Consider the following 22,704-nt stretch of genomic DNA (forward strand, 5'->3'; position numbering starts at 1 on the left):
AGGCCACAGGGGGAGGCTTCTAGCTGTGAGGAGCTGCTGCAGTGTCGCCAGGGCATAGGGTGGGCAAGACATGGCAGAGGACCTGGCAGCAGGGCCCAGTTGCCTGGTATTTCTTCCTGCAGGCCATTCTTACCTATTCAGGGTGAGCAACTGCATTAGATTTTCTGACAAAGTTGCATCACCTTTTGCTTTCCTCTCTTCTTTTTTCTTCCTGGCAGCCTCCTGCCCCTCTTGCTGCTACTTCCGAATGACTGTCACCCAGGCGAGATAGCCTTGGCCTGCTCTGTCTTCCCAGCCAAATGGATTTTCATGAAATGTTCTTGCTTTCTCTTCTTAGTGTCGTCTTGTTTTTTCCTTGAAAGCTCCTTGGCCTGTCTAGATCCGGTTGTATGACCTTTCTGATTGTCTGTGCCACCCATTTGGGGTTCTCGATGTTGATGAGCTCTTCTATACCTTTGCAGGTGGTCATCTTGATCCTCACACTCTTCTGAGGCTAGAGATTCCTTCTGCGTTTTGGAGTCACCTGCAGCCCCATTTCCACCCTCTTTCTTCACTCCTCTTCCCTGGCCTTCTGCTTTCCAGCCTGGAACTGTGCATCAGTTTCCTTGGAGCTCATGTACTGCCTCGACCAGCCTCTGTGGCCTCCCTCTCTCCCTCTTTAGGCATCATGGCTCCAGTGGCAGCAGCTCCTTGACCTTTATATTGAGTTTTGAAATCAGAAAGTGAAAGTCCTTCAACCATGTTCTTTTTCAAAATTGTTTTGGTTATATAGGATCCCTTGTATTTTCATGAAACTTTCTGTTTTCTACTTCATTGATTTCCACTTTAATTTTTATTATTTTCTTGCTGCTTATTGCTTTGGGTTTAATTTGCTCTTTTTCTAATTAAGATTGAAACTTAGGTTATTGATTTGATGTCTTCCTTCTTTTCTAACATAGACATTTAAATATATAAATTATTTACATATGTATATATAAATTTAAGCGCTGCTCTAACTGATCACACAGATTTTCATAAATTGTGCTTTCATTTCATTCAGTTCTAAATATCTTCTAATTTCTCTTGTAATTTCATTTTGATCCATGGGTTATTTAGAAACATGTTGTTTAATTTCCAAATATTGTGGATTCCCAAATTTACTTTTGTTGTTGATACCTAATTTAATTCACTTGTTGCCAGAGAACATGTTTTGTATGACTTCAGTTCTTTTTCATTTATTGAGTTTTGTTTTATGACCTACCCTAGGGGTCCACAAACTTTTTCTTTAAAGGGCTAGGTAGTAAATATTTTATGCTTTGTAAGTCACGTACATTCTCTGTTGCATATTCTTACTGTTTTGTTTTGACAACCATTTAGAAACCATTCTTTGTTTACAAACCATACAAAAACAGCTATAGGTGAGATTTGCTCCATGGGGCATAGTTTACTCATCCTTTGCCCAGCATGTGGTCTGTCCTGGAGAATGTTTCATGTGTGCTTGTAAAGAATATGTATTCTGCTGCTGTTGGGTGGAATGTTATATAAATATCAGTTAGGTCAAGTTGATTGATAGAGCTGTTCAAGTCTTCTGTATATTTGCTGATTTTTGGTCTAGTTGTTCCATCCATTCATTATTGAGAGTGTAGTATTGAAATTTCCAACTGTTTTTGTTGAATTGTCCATTTCTCCTTTTAGTTCTGTCAGTTTTTATTTCATGTATTTTGGGGCTCTGTTAGTTGTGTACATATGTTTATAATTATAATGTCTTCCTCATGAATTAACTTGTCATTATAAAGTGAGACTTTTTTCTCTTGTAAATTTTTTGTCTTAAACTCCATTTCCTCCCAATTTGTTTTTTATTGTGGTAATGTCTTAAACCCTATTTTGCCTGATATTAACATAGCCACTCCAGACCTCATATTGTTTGCATGGTGTATCTTTTTTCATCCTTTGGCTTTCAGCCTGTCTTTGAATCTAAAATGTTTCCCTTGTAGAAAGCATATAGTTGGATCTTTTTTAATCTAGTCTGACAATCCCTGCCTTTTGATTGAAATGTCTAATGTATTCACATTTAATGTAATTACTGCTCTGGTTGGCATTATGCCTGCCATTGTACTACTTGTTTTCTATATGTCGCTTTTGTTGTTCTTCTGTTTCTCCTTTCCTCATTTCATTTGTGTTAAATAGATATTTTTTAGTGAACTATTTTAATTCCTTTGGATTTCTTTTGAACTTTTTTTTTTAGTTATTTTCTTAGTGGTTGCTGTGGGGATTACAATATGTATCTTAATTTATAACAGTCTACTTCAGATTAATATTCAATTCCAGTAAAATAAATAAGTTGCTTCATTATCTCTCGTCCCTCCTTTGTGCTGCTATTGTCGTATATATTACATCTTTTTTTATATTGTGAACCAAACATTGGTTTTATAATTTTTTCATGCAATTGCCTTTTAAATCAGTTGAGAGAAAAAAATATTTATACCAGCCTTTATGTTTATGTACATAATTATCATTCTTCTTAATTTCTTTATGTAGATTTGAGGTCCCATGTTCATTCAGCCTCAAGAACTTCTTTTGTATTTCTCGTAAGGCAAGTCTGCTAGCAATACATTTCTTCAGTCTTTACTTTTCTGGGACTGTCATTATTTCACCTTCATTTTGAAGGGTAATTTTGCTGGATATAGAATCCTTGATTGACAGCTATTTTTCTTTCAGTACCTTGAATATATCACCCCACTGACTTCTGGCCTCTGGTTTCTGATGAGTTGTTTCCTCTTGCTGCTTTGAAGATTTTCTGTTTATCTCTGGCTTTTGACAGTTTGCTTTTGATGTGTTTAGGTGTGGATCTCTTTGTATTTTTCCTAATTAAAGTTTGTTGAGCTTCCTGGATGTGTAGATTAATGTTTTTCATCAAATTTAGGAAGTTTTTGGCCATTATTTCTTCACATATTCTTTCTGCCTCTTTTTCTCCTCTCTTTCTGAGATTCCCATTACAGTTATGTTAGTACACTTGAACGGTTTTAATTTGGGATGCAGCAGAGTCCAGTTTACAGTTTATGAAGCTGGTGAGTACAGGTAAGGAGAAGCAAGTTATTGTAGTAGTTGAAAAAAATACTGGTAGCAGCACTTAGGAGAAGGAAACAGAATGTCCTTCAGGTTTCTGGGTGGCTTGTATAAGATGGTGCACCTGGATTAATGGGGCAAAGACTGAAGAATGGGATAGGGTAACTTATTACATTACAATCTTAGGTTTACTTGATGATTTTCTCTGTAGGTCTGTATTTCACTTATTTGGTTTACTGTTTATTTCATCATCTGTACATTTCTAATAGATCATAATTTCATACCAAACTGACGCAGTGACAGAATTTCACTTGTTACCACTTTAAAGCCATAGTCATATATTTATTTATTATATGCATATAAAGTCTATGGTGAAGTGGTACATAAAACCTTAAAGAAGGTATTCAGTACATATGGATTGAATGAATGAATGATTGATTTAAATAATTCACAATCATAAAAAATTACCCATAGCTCAGACCTTTTTTATAAACATTTTTATTGAGATATAGTTAATATATCATATAATTCACTTAAAGTATACAATTAATTTGTTATGATATTTACAGTATAGCCACCACCATAATCTAATTTTGGAATATTTCATTCTCCCAAAAAGAAACCCAGTACTCACTAGCAGTCACTCCTTTCCTCTCCTCCCTCCCTCCCCACCCCCAACCCTAGGCAACCACTAATCTACTTTTTGTCTCTTAGATATTTGCCTATTCAGAACATTAATACAATTAATTCATCCTATTGTAGCATATATTAGTACTTCATTTCTTTTTATTTCCAAATAATATTCCATTGTATGAATAATACCACATTTTATTTATCCACTCATCAATTGATGGACATTTGGGTTTTTGCACTTTTTGGTTCTTATGAATAATGCTACTGTGAATATTTGTGTGCTTTTGTGTGGACCCATGTTTTCATATCTCTTGGATACATACCTAGGAGTAGAAATGTAGAAAATCTGGTAACTATGTCTCCCCTTTTGAAAAACCACCAGACTGTTTTCCAAAGTGGCTGTATCATTTTACATTTCCACCAGCAGTGCATGAGGGTTTCAGTTTCTCCATACTCTTATCAATACTTGTTATTGTCTTTTTGATTCTAGTCATCCCAGGGGACGTGAAATGGTATTTCATTGTGGTTTTGATTTGTGTATTTTCCTGTGGCTAGTGATGTTGAGTATCTTTTCATGTGCTTGTTGTCCATTTGTATATCTTCTTGAGAAATGTCTATTTAGATCCTTTGCCCATTTTTTTAATTGGGTTATTAGTCTTTTTCTTATTGAATTGTAAAAGTTTTTTGTACAAAGTCTGGATACAAGTCCTTTATCATATATATGACTTACAAATATTTTCTTCCATTCTGTGGGTTGTGTTTTCATTTTCTTAGTGGTAAACTTTGAAGTACAACAAAAAGTAAATTTTGATACAGCCAAGTTTATCTATTTTCTCTTTTATTGCTTGTGCTTTTGGCTCTATTATCTAAGAAAGTATTGGTCATGAAGGGCCTGGCCTTGTGTCTGAGTGGTTAGGGTTCTGCACACTCCACTTCAACAGCCCAGGTTCACGGGTTTGGATCCCAGGCATGGACCTACTCCACTCATCAACCACACTGTGGAGGCGTCCTAGTACAAAAAAGATAGAGGAGGATTGGTACAGATGTTAGCTCAAGGCTAATCTTCCTCAAGCCAAAAAAAAAAGAGTATTGGCAACGGATGTTAGCTCAGGGCAAATCTTCCTCAGCAAAAACAAAACAAAAGAAATCATTGGTCATGAAGATTTACTCCTGTGTTTCTTCTAAAAGTTTTATAGTTTTACCTCTTACTGTTTAGTTCTATGATCCATTTTGAGTTAATTTTTGTGTATGACGTGAGGAAAGGGGGTCCAACTTTATTCTTTTGCTTGTGGAGATCCACTTGGCCAAGGACCATTTGTTAAGGACTGTTCTTTCCTTCACTGAATTGTCTTGGCACCGTTCTCAGAAATTAATTGACCATAAATGGATGGGTTTATTTTTAACTCTCAGTTCAGTTCCACTGATCTACATGTCTATCCTTATGCCAGTACCACACTGTCTTGATTACTGTAGCTTGTAGTAAGTTTTGAAATCAGGAAACATGAGTCCTCTAACTTTATTTTTCAAGATTGTTTTGGCTCTTCTGGATTCCTTGCATATCCATATGATTTTGGATGTGCTTGTTAGTTTCTGCAACAAAAAATGCTGCCTGAGATTTTGATAGGGATTGCATGGAATAATTTGTAGAGTATTGATATTGTGACAATATTAAGTCTTATGATCCATGAACTAGCTCAGGCTTTAACATTCTTTGTTACAAGCCCTCTGCTGATCAGAAAACTAGGGCTCAGAGAAGTGAGGTAACTTGCCCAAGGTCCTACGTCTATGGATGACAGAATTGGGATTCAAACTCATGTTCTCTGTGTAGTATTCTTTCTACCCATCATGTTTTGATGTTTTCCTTGTCCACTACTTAAGTCTAATGTAGATTACATAGACAAACAGAGGAAGATCTATGCTATTCAGATGCAATGAAGAAAGATCAAAATCATATTCTCATTTTATTCTCTGAATAAAAAAGATTTGAGGGCTGGCCTAGTGGCATAGTGGTTAAGTTTACATGCTCGGCTTTGGTGGCCCAGGGTCTGCAGGTTTGGATCTTGGGCGTGGACCTTGCACCACTCATCAAGCCATGCTGTGCTGGCATCCCACATGAAATAGAGGAAGATTGGCACAGATGTCAGCTCAGGGCCAATCTTCCTCACATACACAAGAAAAGATTTGCTTTTGCAAAAGGAAGATTTGTTTTTTAATTGGGTGAGGGAAGTATAGCAAACTATAAAGGTTATTGGATTAAAGTAAAAGAGTTATAAAGGGAGCTTTGGAACTGTTAGCTATCAGAAAATACTTGCTTTTGGAATTGATTATCCAAACTCAAATCTCTTGTTTATACCGCTACTTTAATTGAAAATAAAACTAAGATGCATATAATAACACACCAGTCCAAAAAGTTTACATTTGAAAGAAGTAGCCCTAATTTCACAAATAATACGTAGAATATATGTCTTTGCTAAAGGATTGCACCCATAATTTTATTTGGCAAAAATAATAGTGATATTTTTTGATTTGTAAGGAATAATCCTTTCACATTGTAACTTTTGTGTATATAGAATTCTTTTAATAATATTTGCCTTTCTAGCCCAGCACGTCTATTAAGATTGCAAATTATGTTGGGTAAGGGAAATGTTATTCTGCTTTATTTCTTTAGCGGAAGATCCATCCAAAAGCTATGTGAAATTAAGAGACTTTGTGCTTGTGAAGCTTTGTCAAGATTTGCCCTGTTTTTCCCGGGAAAAGTTAATGCAAGGATTCAATGAAGATATGGCAACAGAGGCACAACAGAAGTTCAAAATAAATAAGGTATTTTATTCTATAGAAGGAAAACATTTGAATTTTGAAGTTTTTTCTTTTTAAGTACATAACTTAAACATTGCAAATACTTTGAGAATACATGTGTAAGAAGAGGCAGTGGTTAGGATTACAGGCTCTGAAGCCAGATTGCCTGGGTTCAAATCTGGCTCCACCACTTGCTCTGTGACTTATGACTTAGTTTACCTCCTTGTGCCTCAATTTCCTCAGTAATAGAATGGGAATAATTGATTTTATGGCTATATTAAGTATAACAAGCAGAAAAAGATGGATGGTAGGATCTTATTTTTGCTTCTTAAGAAAATGTTTATCTAAACTGGTAAAGAAAGTTAATACCCCTGGGGTCAGTATTGGTGGAGAGAGGGCTTGGAGTAAAACATTTAACTTTCCCTTTATGTACTTCTATATATTTGTTTGAATTTTAAAGTAGTAAATATCTTAAGATAGGTACAGAAAAATAGTATGGGAGTTCAGAGAAGGGAGTTTATTATATTTATGTAAGCCAGGAAATCAGAGAATTTCATGGGAGAGATGCATTTGATCTAAGCCTCAAAGAATGGGTAGAATTTGGATTGTGAAAGTATGTCGGATGAAGGGTATTCCAGTAATAAGGATTAGCATTTGATACTATTGACCTTCCCTCCCTTGGCTTCTAAGGCACTGCAGTTCCTGGTTTTCCGTTCACCACTGTGATCATCTTTTTTGAGAGATTTTCACTGGCTTCCACCCTTATGTATGCTCCCTAAATATAATTCTTCCCCAAAGTTCTTTATTCAGTCCTCATTTCTTCTCATTCTACTTATTCTACCTGGGAGATCTCATCTAAGTCTCCAATCCAGATTTTCCTCCTGAGCTCTGAAACTGTATACCCAAAATTCCTGATCACTGACCTTCAACAAATGACTTAATTTGAACTGGAACTTTCCATCTTCTCCTGCATTAGAACACTTTAATGGCTTCCTGGCTTTAAGATTAAAATACATTTTAGAAATAATTGATTCTCCAGACTGCATTAAACCTTTATTTATTAATGAGACTTTATTTAATAGCTCAGCTTTTAAAAGAAAGGGAATATGAATACATTATTTCTTTAAATCATGCTTTTTGTTTCTTAAAGGAATTAAAACTCCTTAGTATGGCACACAGAGCTCATCATAATCTGGACCCTCCCTATCTTGCTAGCCTCAGCTTCCTGCCACTTTCCTACATGCTCTGGCTGTACTGAACCTCTTGCCATTTCCCAACTATGCTACGTTTTTCTTTCTTTTATACCCTTTACATGTACTATTTCCTTTGCCCTTGATACCCCCTTCTGTTCCTCCATCTTTGCCTGGCCAGATAGTACTCAATTTTTCTAGCTCAGTTCAAGAGTCCCTTCCAGAAACTTCAAATATCATCTTCCCAAGCTACCTAGACTGAGCTCTCCCACACCACCAGTAAATATACAAGTGAAACAACACAAACAGAAAAACTGTGGGCTAGTCCTTTGGCTTCAGTGATACCCAACTTCCTAATTCTCCTCATATTTCTTTGGCTTTTTTTCCTGTCCTCTGTCTGCTCTGCCCTTTAACTGTCACTGTGCTGCAGGATTCTGACCTCTCTCTTTTCACTGTGTATGCTTTCCCTGGGTGATCCTAACCAATTTTATGGTTTTAATTCTTGCCTGTATGCTGATATTGCTTAAATCCTCACCCTTAGACTAGAATTTTCTTCAGATTTATATTTTCTCTGCCTCCTAAATCTCTCCTAGGCCATGAAAACTCACTGTCATTCCACACCCTCCTCCACAGCCAATCTTTCCTTTTCTATATTTCTAGAATCTTTGTTCCTTTGGTATTCTTACTTAGGCTGTCTCAGTTCATGCCCTCATCATTTTTTGTCTGATTTAATTGCTCAGCTTCTTAATTGATCTCCCTGCCCTTTTTTAGCTACCATTTCTGTGTAGCTGAGAGAATCCTTTACTTAAAACTCAAATTTGTGTGCTTTACTCACTCCTTCATTTAGAATCTGTCACCTACTAGATAAAAGCCCAGCTCTTTCTTTCTTTTCTTTTCTTTTTTTTTTGTGAGGAAGATTAGCCCTGAGCTAGCATCTGCACCAGTCTTCCTCTACCTTGTATGTGGGATGCCTCCACAGCATGGCTGATGAGTGCAGTAGTCGCACCCAGGATCCAAACTGGTGAATCTGGGCCACCAAAGCAGAGCCACACGGAACTTTAACCACCTGGCCGTGGGGCCGGCCCCAAAAGCCCAGCTCTTTAACCCACTGTGTAAGGCCCTGTGCTCTTGCTCCATCCTCACTCTACCTCTAGGGTTTATTTTGCATTTTGTGGTCCATCAGTGTCAAGCTGCTTCTGTTCTGCATGTGCGTACACAGGGCCCTCCCCTCTTGCAGAATGGCACGCTCCCTTCCTTTTAAGATTCAGCTCGGGTTTTATTCCCCCAGGAATTCTCTTCCAACATGTCTCTCATTCCTAGGCTATGCTACCATGAGACCCTATGCATATTTATATCATTAAATTAACCAGACCTCAATTATTTGTGTTACCCACTAGAACACTAGATCCTTGAAGGCAGAGAATATCTTTTATTCCTTTTTGTCTGGTTCCTAGCACAGTTTCTGGCCCATGGCACATAGTCTTTATATCCTGTGTTCTTTTGGGAAAGTGTCACTATTTTGTAATTTGAAAATGTTTGTATTTTTCTTTTGTTTATTAGCAACATGCTAGACGGGTTTATGAAATTCTTAGACTACTGGTAACTGACATGAGTGATGCTGAACAATACAGAAGCTATAGACTGGATATTAAAAGAAGACTAATTAGCCCATATAAGGTAGGACTTTCAAGAGTCTTAAGCATTATATTCTTGTCACTGTTTAAAATAGAGAAGAAAGTCTAGCAAATGCCAGTGTATGGGAGAGTCCAAATCATTTTGCTAAATTAACTTTTACAAAAATGAAAATATTCTTCCAGTTAGTTATAAGAATTCGCACTGTCATAATTTTCCAATGTAAGCTATAAATCTGTTTTTATTCACTTAAAAACTAATCCCAAGGATAGTTTACCCATGGTTATGTTTTTTCTTTCATTTGTATGCATCTTTTAAAAATCTGAACGCTGAGACTCTTCCCTAACAAATTATCTTATTAGTTTTTTCCAAGTCTCTTGTCTTCCCATTTGTCATATATGTCCTATTTGCCTTTGCTCCCTTCTTCATGAATATGGCCTTGGTTGCCCATTTGTAACCTCTGTACTTTACCATAGCTGAAATTGCAACTTAGTATTAATTTCTCTCTTACTTTTTTAACATTCTTTCTTTGTGTCCCATTCCTCCCCTTTTTTCATCTCCCATATTTTCCTCTAACTCAAAAATTTCCCCTCCTAGATCAGGTTTGGACATATTCATTTGGCCTTAATAATTAAGGCAGATATTGTCCATGCCAACTTTTGTGAATGAGCATTTGCTATGATAGTTGCAGCAGGGCAGTAAGCTGATTGGGGAGAATATTTGTTAATTTACTGAACAAATAATTATTGAGCACCTGACATGTGGTTGCTGCATTTATGTCCTCTATACTGGTAGGCTTATACAGCACAATAGCTGGGAACATAAATGACAAATCCAAATCTATCTTAAAACTCAAGGAGAAAGTAAATTAAATGAGTAATTAATATACCAAGTACACATAGTTCTGATTTCCCTACATTAATTCAAGTTTTATTTGTCTTAGATTCTGCTTTATAGAGCTAGTCTTTTGAATGTTAATGGTATATTAGCTCACACTACTCCTTGTTGAATCTCAACTTTTTTCCTTTATGGCATCTTATTACTTTCCAGTGCAACTGTATTTCCTAATTTGTCATTGTAATTCTGTTCAAACATATCACATTTTGAATATAAAAATTATTATTTGCCTATGACTATAAATAATTGTATCTTGAATTCATATATATATAGTGTGTATATATATATATATATAGTTCATAGTGTCATTTCATTAAGCAATTTAATGGATTGATTTTCTGTCTTATAGACTACCGTCTGCATATAACAGATGTAATACTGTAATAAATTATAATGGTCTCTCGTCCCAAAAATTGTCTGAAGTAGCATTTTATTCTTTGATGTTTATCAATTCAGAAACATCAGAAAATTGGTAGAAATGGTACACAAAGATTTTGATCTTTAAGTACTATTAATTTTTTACCTAGAAAATTTTTTTATGATGAAATTTGGGCATATAGAACAGTATAATTAGATGTTATGGCAACATTGAAGAGTATTAAAACTGTTTCAGTAAAGTAAAATAATTTTTTGAATTATGCATCTCATTCTATGTGACATTTTATATAGGCAGATGTAGCAAGTGAAAATGATGAGTTTTAAGTATAAATAGGAGTCATAAAGTTATGCCAAATAATGGGAATTTCTGTAGTTCATAAAAACAAGTATTTTCTACTCTTAAAGAATGATGATAATTTTTATATTATTATTAACTATCCTCACCTGTCCAGCAAGTTCCTTTCTCTGAAAGACAACCAAAAAGGTGATCTTTTAGGTGCTTAACGGGTATCACCACCCTTGCACCAAACCTCATACACAAGTTACAGATTCTTCAGATACTTATTCAAACTCTATTTACAGTAATGCTTATTTTAATAAGCTTCATTATCCAGTATTCTATACCAGCTAGAAAACCAAGAAAGCTCTAAGGTCTCCCTCCCCCTCTTTGGGTTGATAGCCACAGTATTTGGGATAGGAAACCTACCACAAACTTTGGGAAAGCCTAGAAATGAGTTAACTGTCCTCTAGGCATGGGAAGAGTGAAAAGATTTCCTTGTTGAATGTATGCAGAGGATCTTCTCCAATTTGTTGTTCCAAGCTGATACTTGTGTACTTTGTTGTGTTATCAAAGCATTCTCAAATGCAAAATTATATTGAAGAATAAAGTAGAATTGCTTAATATTGAACGTGGTTTAGAATTTTTTTGGGTCTTTAAAATGTATGCCCAATTGGGAAAGTTTGAAGTGTAAAATTTACATTTTTACTTTAACACATTTTATGAAAAGAAATTATAATTTTGGTTGTCACTGAGTTGTTACTGAGGTATGAAATAATTTATTTATTGGTAGCAAAGTCCACCAATTTTGTGCTGCCTTTTATTTGAGGGATCATGTGAGCTTAAACCCACTCTCCCACTAAGAAATTGAGTAGATATTAGAAGTACTTGTATCTTACTTTAAAAGTTCTTTAAACACTGATAATTTATTTGTATCACTGCCAAGAAGGGATAAAAATAACCTGTATTAACTAGAATCATTTTTAAAAAGCACAAAAAGCAACTCCATCTCTAGTACAGAAGTAATTTTCAGGTGTTCAAGAAAAGATAAATTTGAACAATTTGGCTAAAAAAGGAAAAGTTGGTGCAGCTGCTTGGTTTTAGCTTTACAGTTTTTATCTTGTTTCATGGGCATATTTTAATTCATAATTGGCTTACAAATATAAAATTTAGAAACATTGTTATAAGAGCATTGGATTTGGAATCAGGAAACTCAGTTTTGAGATCTGGTTCTACCTTTTACAAATTGTGTGACTGTAGACAACTTACTAACATCTGGGTAGAGGGTTTCGCTTCTATAAAATGGCAATGCCTCCATAGGAACTGAACAGAAATACAATATAGTGTGCATGTTTTTAAAGGTGTCTTTTGAAAAGTCTTTGGAATTCATATGCCTCCACACTATTATTATTTTAAAATTCTTACAAAAGAACCTTATCTCTGTACTTCACAAAAAGAGCCTAGTTCAGCAGATGGAGATTAAGGAGCCCTTAGAGGTGGTAACATTTTTGAGATTATATTTGTAAGCCCTTTTGGAACTGTGAAAACTAGGTAAGAAGAAAGGATTATTTTCTGGAAATGAATTCATATTCAAGCCAAATGTTAACATAAATAAATTGATATTAGTACCATCTTTAGTTAATTTGCATTAATTAAAAATTATCAACAGCTATAATCTATGAAGGAATTAAGTTTTTGTTTATCTTTGGAAGGAGAAAATTATTCTGAAGTCTATAGAATGTCTTTCCCAATCTTAAGGAGCTCTACCTTTCTTGTTTCATTTGTACTCCCAATGTATGTCACTTGGCTTGGATAGAGGTGTTCCCCAAATCAGCTTTTTTTTAAGTCCCTTTTTTTCCCCACACATTCTTTGAAAGATTAATTTGTAATATACATATACAAAGCAGAATATATACAGTTTAAGGAATATTAAAGATTAATAAAACAAATACCTCAAATTAAGTATTTTTTAAATTGAACCATACCTTACATGCTCATGAAGAACTTAGTTTTATATTTCTTCCATAAAGCTATTACATATATTTTTTATTCCTATATACTTAGAGCTGTTAAATTTAATTCATAGGTTTACTGCCATGACAATAAAAATTACAATAGAGGTTAATTCTGACATCCATCTGAAAAAAATTGACAAGAAATTGAAGGTGGTAAGGATCGGGGAGATAAATTGGGGGAAGTAAGTTCTCTTAGAGAGAGAGTTAAAACAGCATAATCATTTAAAACAGTATGTTACTGGCACAGGATTCATTCTATAGGTTATTTGGAACAGAATTGATAGTCTAAGATATTTAAGAATTTAATATGATGGTTCTATAATATATAAGAATTTAATATGATTGGAAGCATCTTCCAGCAATGGGGATAGATTATTTAATAAATGTTGTAACTGGTTAGCAATTTAGAAAAATAGCTTATATTCCTATTACATACCACAATAATTTTTTGATGCATTACCCTTTAGTTCCTGAACGGTTTCCTTAAGTTAGATGCTCTTACATAGTGCAATTGTGCCTCTTGGCAGAAAAAATAACTTTTACAGGAAAAACAAAGCATTTATCATCCACATGATGGAAGAGTAAAGAATACACTGTCCTTCCAGGCTTTAGAAGCAATAAATCTGAATTTTCATTAGTTCTGTAGAATGTTCAAAATATGGTCAGTAGATCAGCAACATTAACATCACCTGGGAGATTGTTAGAACTGCATAATCTTGCCCCATCCTAGACCTGCTAAATCAGAATCTGCATTTTAACCAGGTCACCAGATAATCTGTGTGCACATTCAAGTTTGAGAAGCACTGCTTTAAAGGGGCAGCTTATATTAATGAAGTTAATTTTATTTCTTTCTGATTATAGTAGGAGCAACCTCATTTACTTCGCTCCACCAATTTAAACCCAGGATCAACCTAATTTTTTTGTAGTGTCAGATAGCTTATTTCAGTAAAGGCTTATCTCCAAACTTTATTATTATTACCATGTCTTAAAAATGTTAGACTGATTATAAATTTAGCTTAATTTTGAGCTTTTAAGTAGTAATCATGATATATTTGCCTAGTATTCCAAAATTATTAGGGTTTCCTTTAAGGGACAATTTATTAGATTTTAGGATGGATTTAAGATACTATTTTTAGGGTGGTTTTTTTTTCAAATTGTCTTTTGAAAGGCAGTTAGATGAAGGGACTAAATACAGACTTCCAACCAAATAGGTTTTAATCCTGGCTTCCTCAGCTACCTTTATGACAAGTTATTTAACTCTTGTATCTCTTTTTTCTTCATCTATCAATTGAAGAAAACTAAAATACTATGATATTGAGTTGTTAAGGTTACATGAGTTAATATATGTGATATCTGATCTCAATGTAAAGTTAGCTCTTTGTTATATGCTCTAATAAAAGAGGATCGATATGATAATCTAGAACACTTTATCCAAAAGTATGAAAGTTTCATATATGGCAGTGTTTCACATAGTGCAGGGTTGCCACCCATCCAGGAATCTTGGGGTCATTCTTCCTTTTTCCTTCTTCACATCACCCAATGTTTTCTTCCCAAAAACTACCTGTCCCCTCCATCTCTGCTGCTACTGACTTGGTCTAGGCTTTCATCAGGTCTTACTGGAATTCCTCAGTAGCTGCTGATTGGGTCCTCCAGGCCAGTCCTCAGCATTACTAACACAGTATTGTTCTGACAGTGTCCTGCTTAAAAGTTGTTACTAGCTCCCTACTGCAAACTCCTCAGCATGGTGGTTTCCTTCTCAGTAAAATGGCCAGGGTTTAATAAGATACTGTATGTCTGGATAGTAGAGACTCAATAAATGCTAGTTAATGTTTTTTAAAATGTGACAGTTTCTGGTTTATCTTTCTGAAACTCTTCCAACAGTTTATGTTAAAATTAATATGTGGTTCATAAATACATTGCCGGGTAAGGGAATTTAGAAAAGAGCATAATGGCAGGAAGAAGCCAGCTTGGAATTAAAATTAATGTAATTAATGATTGAATAGTGAAATGAAGAATAAAGCACTTAATCTCAGTTGTCTTTCTTCAGTTAGTGTATTTTATTTATCAAAGAATGATTTGAGTGTCTGCACTAGCCAGTTCTTTATTATGTTTGGAGAGGGGGCTCTTAGTCATACATATGTATTTACCATCAATTCACACAAATTCCAGGTCCCTTCTGGTTAACTCTTTTTAGAGGGCTGTAATTCATGGTTAACATTATGTTTATGCTTCCTTAAGAAAAAAGCTGTATGGGACAAATTTGGGCATATTTCTATTACTCTTATTTTTAACACTGGAGACTTAAAATTCTGAGTTTAAAGAAATATATCAGCTTTCTTAGGCTAACCAATAATTGTGTTTGTTGCTTAGAAAAAGCAGAGAGATCTTGCTAAAATGAGAAAATGTCTCAGACCAGAAGAACTGACAAACCAGATGAACCAAATAGAAATAAGCATGCAACATGAACAGCTGGAAGAAAGCTTTCAGGAACTTGTGGAAGATTACCGACGCGTTATTGAACGCCTGGCTCAAGAGTAAAGATTAGATTGCTCTGTACAGGAATGTTGCAAATTTCTGTACACTGTGTTGTGAAAAATCTGATGATGACTTTAATTTTAAAATCTTGTAACATTTTACTTACATTAAAAGTTATCTATCTTTAGTTGAATATTTTCTTTTGGAGAGATTGTATATTTTAAAATACTGTTTAGAGTCTATGAGCATATATTACATTAAAAAAAGATATGGCTTCTGAAGTACCACTGCAATTGCTTCCCTTCTTAAACAGTATAATAAATGCTTAGTTGTGATATGTTAATGTGTGATGATATGATTCTTAAATACTTTTGATAAACTTTTTCAGTCTTGTTAAAAAATTTTAGATCTTAAACTTTTATCATCATTCCTCCCACACTTCTAAGATTTTACATCTGGCACCTTTTAAAACACCTTTCTCTAAGGTCTTCCTAGTAATCTTGTTTTTCCTATGTGATTTTTTCTAAATAGGAAATGTTCATAGTTTAGATTTATTTTATTTTAAATAAACTTCTATTAACTGCTTGTTGGGGGTAGGGTGGGTAAGAGAGAGAAGATAAACTAGATACAGTCTAAAACCTAAATGTTTGGCATCAAATATTAATTGAAGATAATCTAGAAGTTAGTATTAACATTTTATAAATAATGATGTAAGATAAGATAGAAATCAGTTTATAAAAATTCACCTTACAAACCATTATTGAAATGTATCTTGTGTAAAATGAGTTGTATATCTCTTGTGATTTGCTATATTGTTACCAAGATGTTGAAGTCCAACAAGAAAAAAACCAAAGTAATGATAAATTGCTTAATAGTCTTCCTTTATTTTTTATTGAAGTAGAGTATAAATGAATTGCTTGATACAGAATCATTAAAAGTAAAAGCTTGACGTTTATGTGTGCCAGTGAGTGAGGTATTTAGTGTCAAAAATGGGATTAAGTTGAACTTTACTTTTAAAATCTGATTTGTTCAGTGCTTAAGGCAAACTCTCAACTTGGACAAGCACTATCTTGTCCATAGATGAGCTTTCTATTAGTAAAACCTGTCAAACGTAAAGAAAGCAAAGTAACTGGTACCCTCTGGACACAAAATCGCTGTGGCTGGCAGCATAGCGATGGCACTCAGCCGTAGAAAGAGGATGTTGCAAAAGTTCAAACAGTCTCCTCTCAGAAGCTTATATATAAACTTGTTGATTTCTGAGAGAGTGTATATATGTACATAATTTGTTACAGATAGACTGAATAAGTTCAGTTGAAATTCTTTCTGAAACCAATATGAAAGCAATTTGTTTTCCATCTAAATTAAGTAATTTTTAAATTTTTTATTGAAAATGCACAATTGATACTAAAGATGAGCTCTGGGAAAAAACAGTACAATCTAAACATTATCTTTCAATATTGTTTTTATGTAGACACCAGAAAAAGCCAATATGATACCAATTAATGTACTTTTTTTTAAAGCAATGTTTTTTGTTCAGTTCATGCATAAAGACCTGGTTTAGCATTAATCTTTGTGACTCAAAAGCCTGTACCTTCATTTGGAGTTAGAAGGGTAAAGTCTGACAGTAAGATCTGCACCTCGTGTGAGGTAATTAAATGCCAGGATAGATGTATAGGACTGTCTGAAACCAGCACAGACACCCTCTAGGTCTGGTGGTCACTTTCCACCCTCCAGTTGTAGACTTCAGCCCTTTTATCATCCACACACACAGCAACATTATTTACTGTCACCTTTGCCTTTTTCACTGCCCTTCCCCCTCCATCACTCTTAATTAATTTTTTCCTGTCCCCTCCCAATTGTACTTTGTAATACCATGTTTCCTTTCTGAGCATCAGTTTTTTCATCTGTAAAATGAGGTTGTACTAGAATGATCTCTAGGCTCCCTTCCTGTTCTAAGAACTGTGCTTATCCTTTTCACATCTTTTCTCTCCACTCTTTAGCTTTTATAGTCAGATGTGATATAAGTATAAAGTAAAGCATTTTTATAAATCACACAAAATTCATAGTTTATACATGAATTAGTTTATGTGTGAGAGGAAAGAAAAAGTGCCTTATGTTGCTGACGGTCTCCAAATTGCAGGGGTCCCAGCTTGCTGTTCCAGAGCCTTGTCTATTCTGACGATGTATCTCATTCACCGTCATCCTTGCCCGCTAGAGGAAAGCTGACAGCAAAGCCCCCAACACCATATCAGAGGATGATTAGAATCATAGACCTTAGAGGTCAATGACTTGATTCCTTAAATTCATTCTTAAGTTCTTTTTATTAGAATTTTAAAGCCAGTTTAACAGTATTAAATACTGATTCAATAATAAGGTACCCATAATTCTTCTAAATGAAATTATTTTACATTTGTATATTATCTATATATATATACATTGGATATAGTATTTTTAACATCTCTAGGGTTCAAAATGGTTCTTATAGATGTACAACATTTCATGTTGATTTGCTCATATTAACCATTTACCTATGTTTTTTATTATAGACAACATTCAAATGAATTAATGTCTTTGTATATATATATTTTTGTGTCTGTTAAATCATTTTCCTAAGTTAAATTTCTGGGAAATGCAGCTACTGAGTCAAAGGATAGGACTATCTCTATGGCTCAGTTACATAAACTTGTGGTATTTCCCAGAATGGTTTGTAAATTACTAACATAAGAATATGTATACTGGTTTTAACAGAATTTCAATGGCATGGGATGTTGATTTTGTTGTTTCAATAAGTATAAAATCTCAAATTTATATTCCTTTTGCTTAGTGGGAAGGCTGAATATTTTTCCGTATTTTTGTGAAATTTTTTACCCAGTATGAATTATCCATTTGATTTTTTAAAAATTTACCTTTTGGGATCTACACTCTCATTTTATAGATGGACAATAGATCCAAAAGTTCACTTGCTTAAGGTCACACTGTGAATTAGTGACAAAGCCAGGACTATACCCAAGGCTCCTGACTTCCACTCCTCCAACTCATCTTCCATCAAGTAGGCCAACCAAGTCTTAAGCATACCAGCCCATTAGGCTCTTCGTAAGAGGGGATTTTTTTTCATTACCATCTGTAAAATACCTCACTAGCATGACATTTGCCCTAGTCACCAAATACTCCAATTGCCCTCTTGTTTTCATACCCTTAGAGGAGCAAGTATTAGGAAAAGGATGTTTGATTGTGATGACTGAAATTATTGGCACCTCATTTGAAGTATGGCTTGAAGTTCCTCATTTCCTCTCAACATTTTCCACTTTTCCACATCTACAACTTTTCTGTGTTTCCATATTCCTTACATCTTTATTGTAATACATATTTCATTCTCCTTGTATTGTTGCAGTGGAACTATAGAGTGCATTTAATTTACTCACTGACTTGGACAGAGCCGTCTTTATGCACATAATAAGTAGTATGCACATAGTACAAAAATGCAAAAGGGCACACACTGAGAAGTTCCTCGTCCCAATCCTCCAGAAACAACCATTGTTTCTGCTATCTTGTATATCTTTCAGAGATACATGCATAAATGAGCATATATGTATATATCTTTTATATGCCACATATACATATGGCAACCTCCCATATAGATTATTCCTAACTTGCTTTTTATACTTCCTAATATCTTGGAGATCATTAGAGCTGTCTTGTTTAATGGCTGCATGGTATCCCATTGTGTGAATATACCATAAACTACTCCGCCAGTCCCCTATTATTTAGATTGTTTCCAATATTTTCCATTACAAACAATGCTGCAATGCATATTCTTGTACATGTGCTGTACACACATGTGCAAGTCTACTTACAGATTAAAGCCCTAGAAATCACAGACTTTAGTCTCACCCGCGTTCTTATACTGACTATACTACGTTTACAATAGTTAAAATTACTAACATGAACTAAGGTTACAGAAGCTTGATACTGTACCAATCTGGAGAAAACTAGGCAAACAGGAGTATTTTGGACTTCAACCATCCTCCTTCACAGCTAGAAATATGAATTATCTTAAAGGCACAATGATTTGAATGCTTAGGCATATGCACATGACTTTCTTTGTGTTTATTCCTTTAGTTTTCTTGGCTTTTCTAAGCCTTAGGATCCAGAAGAGTTGCTCTGCCACAGGGTTTCTCAACACTATTGACATTTTGGGCCAGAGCATCTTTGTTGTGCGGGACTGACCCGTGTATTGTGGGATGGTTGACAGCATCCCTGGCTTCTACCCACACGATGCCAGTAGCACTACCCCTACCTCCAGCTGTAACAGCCAAACACGTCTCCAGAGATTGTCGCATGTTCTCTGGGAGGCAAAAGCACCATTGGTTGAGAACCACTGCTATGTGGGATTGAATATTTATCCACTTTAAGCACTGACTCATTTTTATTATGTAACATGGACATAGTACAGAATTCAAAATGAGTAAAAGTATTTGAAGTAAGCTGCCCTCCTTTCCACCCAGTCCCCCAAATCACTTTTCCAGAGGCAACTGCTTTTACCAGTTTCTCTTTTGTCCCTCAGAGTTAATTATGTTTGCAAACATCCATAATTTTTAACACAAATGGTGATAATGCTATATGCAATACTCAGAATCTTTTCCAGTTAAATTTAACTCATCTTTATTAATATATATTAGAATACTTCAATTCTGAACACCTTGATTCTAAACAGCTGTTTGATAATCCATAATTTGATTTCAATGTGTTTAAACCCAACACTGTATTAATGGACATTTAGGTTGTTTCCTATCTTCTGCTCTTACAAGCAGTGCTGCAGTCACTGCTCTTGTGTATACTCCATTTTGTACATTTGGGAGTATGTATGCAAGATAGTGACGGAATCTCTGAGTGAAAGGGCATGGACATCTTACATTTTGATAGGTTTTGTACACATTTGAGACAATAGAGAAATCTGAATATGGACTCTATCTTAGATGATATGGAATTTTGTTAATTTTCATAGTTGTAATAACGGTATTGTGATTGTGTAGGAGAATGTCTTTATTCCTAGGAGTCACATGCTGAAGTATTTAGGAGCAGGGTCATGATGTATGCAACTTACATTCAAGTGGTCCACAAAAAAAGTATGTAAGTGGGGTATATATACATACATACATACGTGGATGCATACATAGACATATATATGTATGTAAACAGAAATAAAGCAAATGTGACAAAAATTTCTAAATTATTGAATCTAGGTGGAAGGTATATACAGGTGTTGACTGTATGGTTCTTTCAGCCTTCCTGTATGTTTTTAAGTTTTCAAGATAAAAATTGGGAAAGAAAAGATATTTCATATATGAAATCAAAACAATATTGTGAAAAAGGAACAATCAGTGAATAAGAAAGAGCTCATAGAAATTAAAATGATCATTCTAAGTCAAGCAGCAGAAACTTGGGGTATAAAGTTGAAGAGATTTCCACTGACATCAAAAAGAGAAAAGATAGGGGGCTGGCCCAGTGGCACAGCTGTTAAGTTCGCATGTTCCACTTTGGTGGCCCGGGGTTCACCGGTTCGGATCCCGGGTGCAGACATGGCACCGCTTGGCAAGTCGTGCTGTGGTAGGCATCCCACATATAAAGCGGAGGAAGATGGACATGGATGTTAGCTCAGGGCCAGTCTTCCTCAACAAAAAGAGGAGGATTGGCAGCAGATGTTAGCTCAGGGCTAATCTTCCTCCAAAAAAAAAAAAAGATAAAAGATAAATTATTGTGGGAAATCTGATAGCCAGCTTATTTTCATTTCAGAGAGGATAAGCAAACAGAAGGACATTATCAAAGAAAGGGAGAAAAATTCCTTAGAGGTGAAGAAATGAATCTTCAAATTAGAAGAGCTCCCTGAAGTGTGAGCAAGATCAAGTCAACATCACTAACATTTATTGAGCACTTACTATCTGCTAAGCACTTGCATTAGTCATTTCAGTTTTTAAAACCGTTTGACGCATAGGGTATTATCCTCCAGTCAGGCCTGGAGTCTGAGGTCACACAGCTAGTAAGTGGCAGAGCTAGGATGTTGGCCCAAGTAGTAGAATTCACCTGAGTTCTTAACCACTATACTACTTACTAAAAAGATCCACATGTAGGTTAAATTATTAAATTTCAAAACACTGAGCATAAAAATAAAGACCCTAAATGCTGGCAGAGGGGAAAACACAAGTAACCTGGGAGAGGAAGGGGAATTTAAATAGCATACGACTTCTTATCAGCCATTCTTCATGCTAAAAGACAATGGAACAATGTCTTCAAAGTTCTGGTGGAAAATTATTTTGAATCTAGAATCCTATATCCAAACTATCAATCAAGTGTGAGAGCAAAATAAAGGTGGTTTTGGAAAGCTAAGAAACCAGAAAACTAACTTCACACATTTTCTGATGAAGTTACTTTTGATCTATTTTAGCAGCATAAAGGTGAAATCAAAGAGCATGTAAGATGTGGAGTACAAAAAATCATAAAACTAATCTGATTCCAATAAAAAGAAATCTGAAGATGGCAATGGAGTCACAGGTCTAAGAAAGTAATTGGTCCAAATTATAATTGGAAATTATGAACTCCAGAAAAGAAAGTGTACAAGAAAATCAGAGTCCAAATATAGTAAACTATAGTTGGCATGACTTAGAGCACTAAGCAGAAACAAAAACAGTTCAAATTGGTTGGGTTGGGTCAGATTGGGAAAGGGTAGGATGGGGACCTGCTTTTCATCGTAAACCTTGTTATAATTGCATGTTTTTAAAAACTATATATGTGTTTCTTTGATACAAAATTTTGTCAAATAATATTACTATACTGGGGGGCAGGTCCCGTGGCCGAGTGGTTAAGTTCGTGCGCTCCGCTTCAATGGCCCAGGGTTTTGCTGGTTCGGATCCTGGGCACCGAGATGGCACCGCTCCTCAGGCCACACTGAGGTGGCGTCCCACATGCCACAACCAGAAGGACCCACAACTAAAAATACACAACTATGTACCAGGGAGGCTTTGGGGAGAAAAAGGAAAAACAAAATCTTAAAAAAAAATTACTATATTGTTCAGCAACTGAAGCACCATATAAATGTCAAATAAAATACAACTGTAAACTAAGGAAATTTAAAAATAAGTTTATTTGAAGCAGACAAGTGGCAACTTTAAACAGTAAGATTGTGTTCAGCCGACTTCCACAAAGGAGAATTCACCAAAAGAAAAGATAGTGAAGAGTTTTCTTTAAAAAAAAAAAAAAAGAGCAATACTCAATCCTTTTGTTTGGAAACTGATTCTCAAAGGAATCATAGTTCACCATGCACTTTATTTGGCTACCAAAGGCAAACTCCCCATTTTGACATCCTGGTTCT

At 35.0% G+C, this 22,704-nt stretch overlaps 1 protein-coding gene and 1 pseudogene across 3 annotated transcripts in view; one reads left to right on the plus strand and one right to left on the minus strand.

The window, feature by feature from the left end:
- Positions 1 to 15,675, plus strand: part of HAT1 (histone acetyltransferase 1) — a 58,224-nt gene extending 42,549 nt beyond the window's left edge. For all 3 annotated transcript variants that reach the window (XM_014846584.3, XM_070508100.1, XM_014846585.3), the window contains exons 9-11: positions 6,347 to 6,498; positions 9,225 to 9,341; positions 15,234 to 15,675. In XM_014846584.3, coding sequence (XP_014702070.2) covers positions 6,347 to 6,498; positions 9,225 to 9,341; positions 15,234 to 15,401 — 437 coding nt within the window. In that variant the 3' untranslated portion in view covers positions 15,402 to 15,675. The remainder of the gene's footprint in view (positions 1 to 6,346; positions 6,499 to 9,224; positions 9,342 to 15,233) is intronic.
- On the minus strand, positions 5 to 4,993 carry LOC106834742 (28 kDa heat- and acid-stable phosphoprotein-like; annotated as a pseudogene).
- Positions 15,676 to 22,704: the final 7,029 nt, after the last annotated feature.

Source organism: Equus asinus, chromosome 4 (genome assembly GCF_041296235.1).
Source record: "Equus asinus isolate D_3611 breed Donkey chromosome 4, EquAss-T2T_v2, whole genome shotgun sequence".
NCBI classification, from domain to species: Eukaryota; Metazoa; Chordata; class Mammalia; order Perissodactyla; family Equidae; genus Equus; species Equus asinus.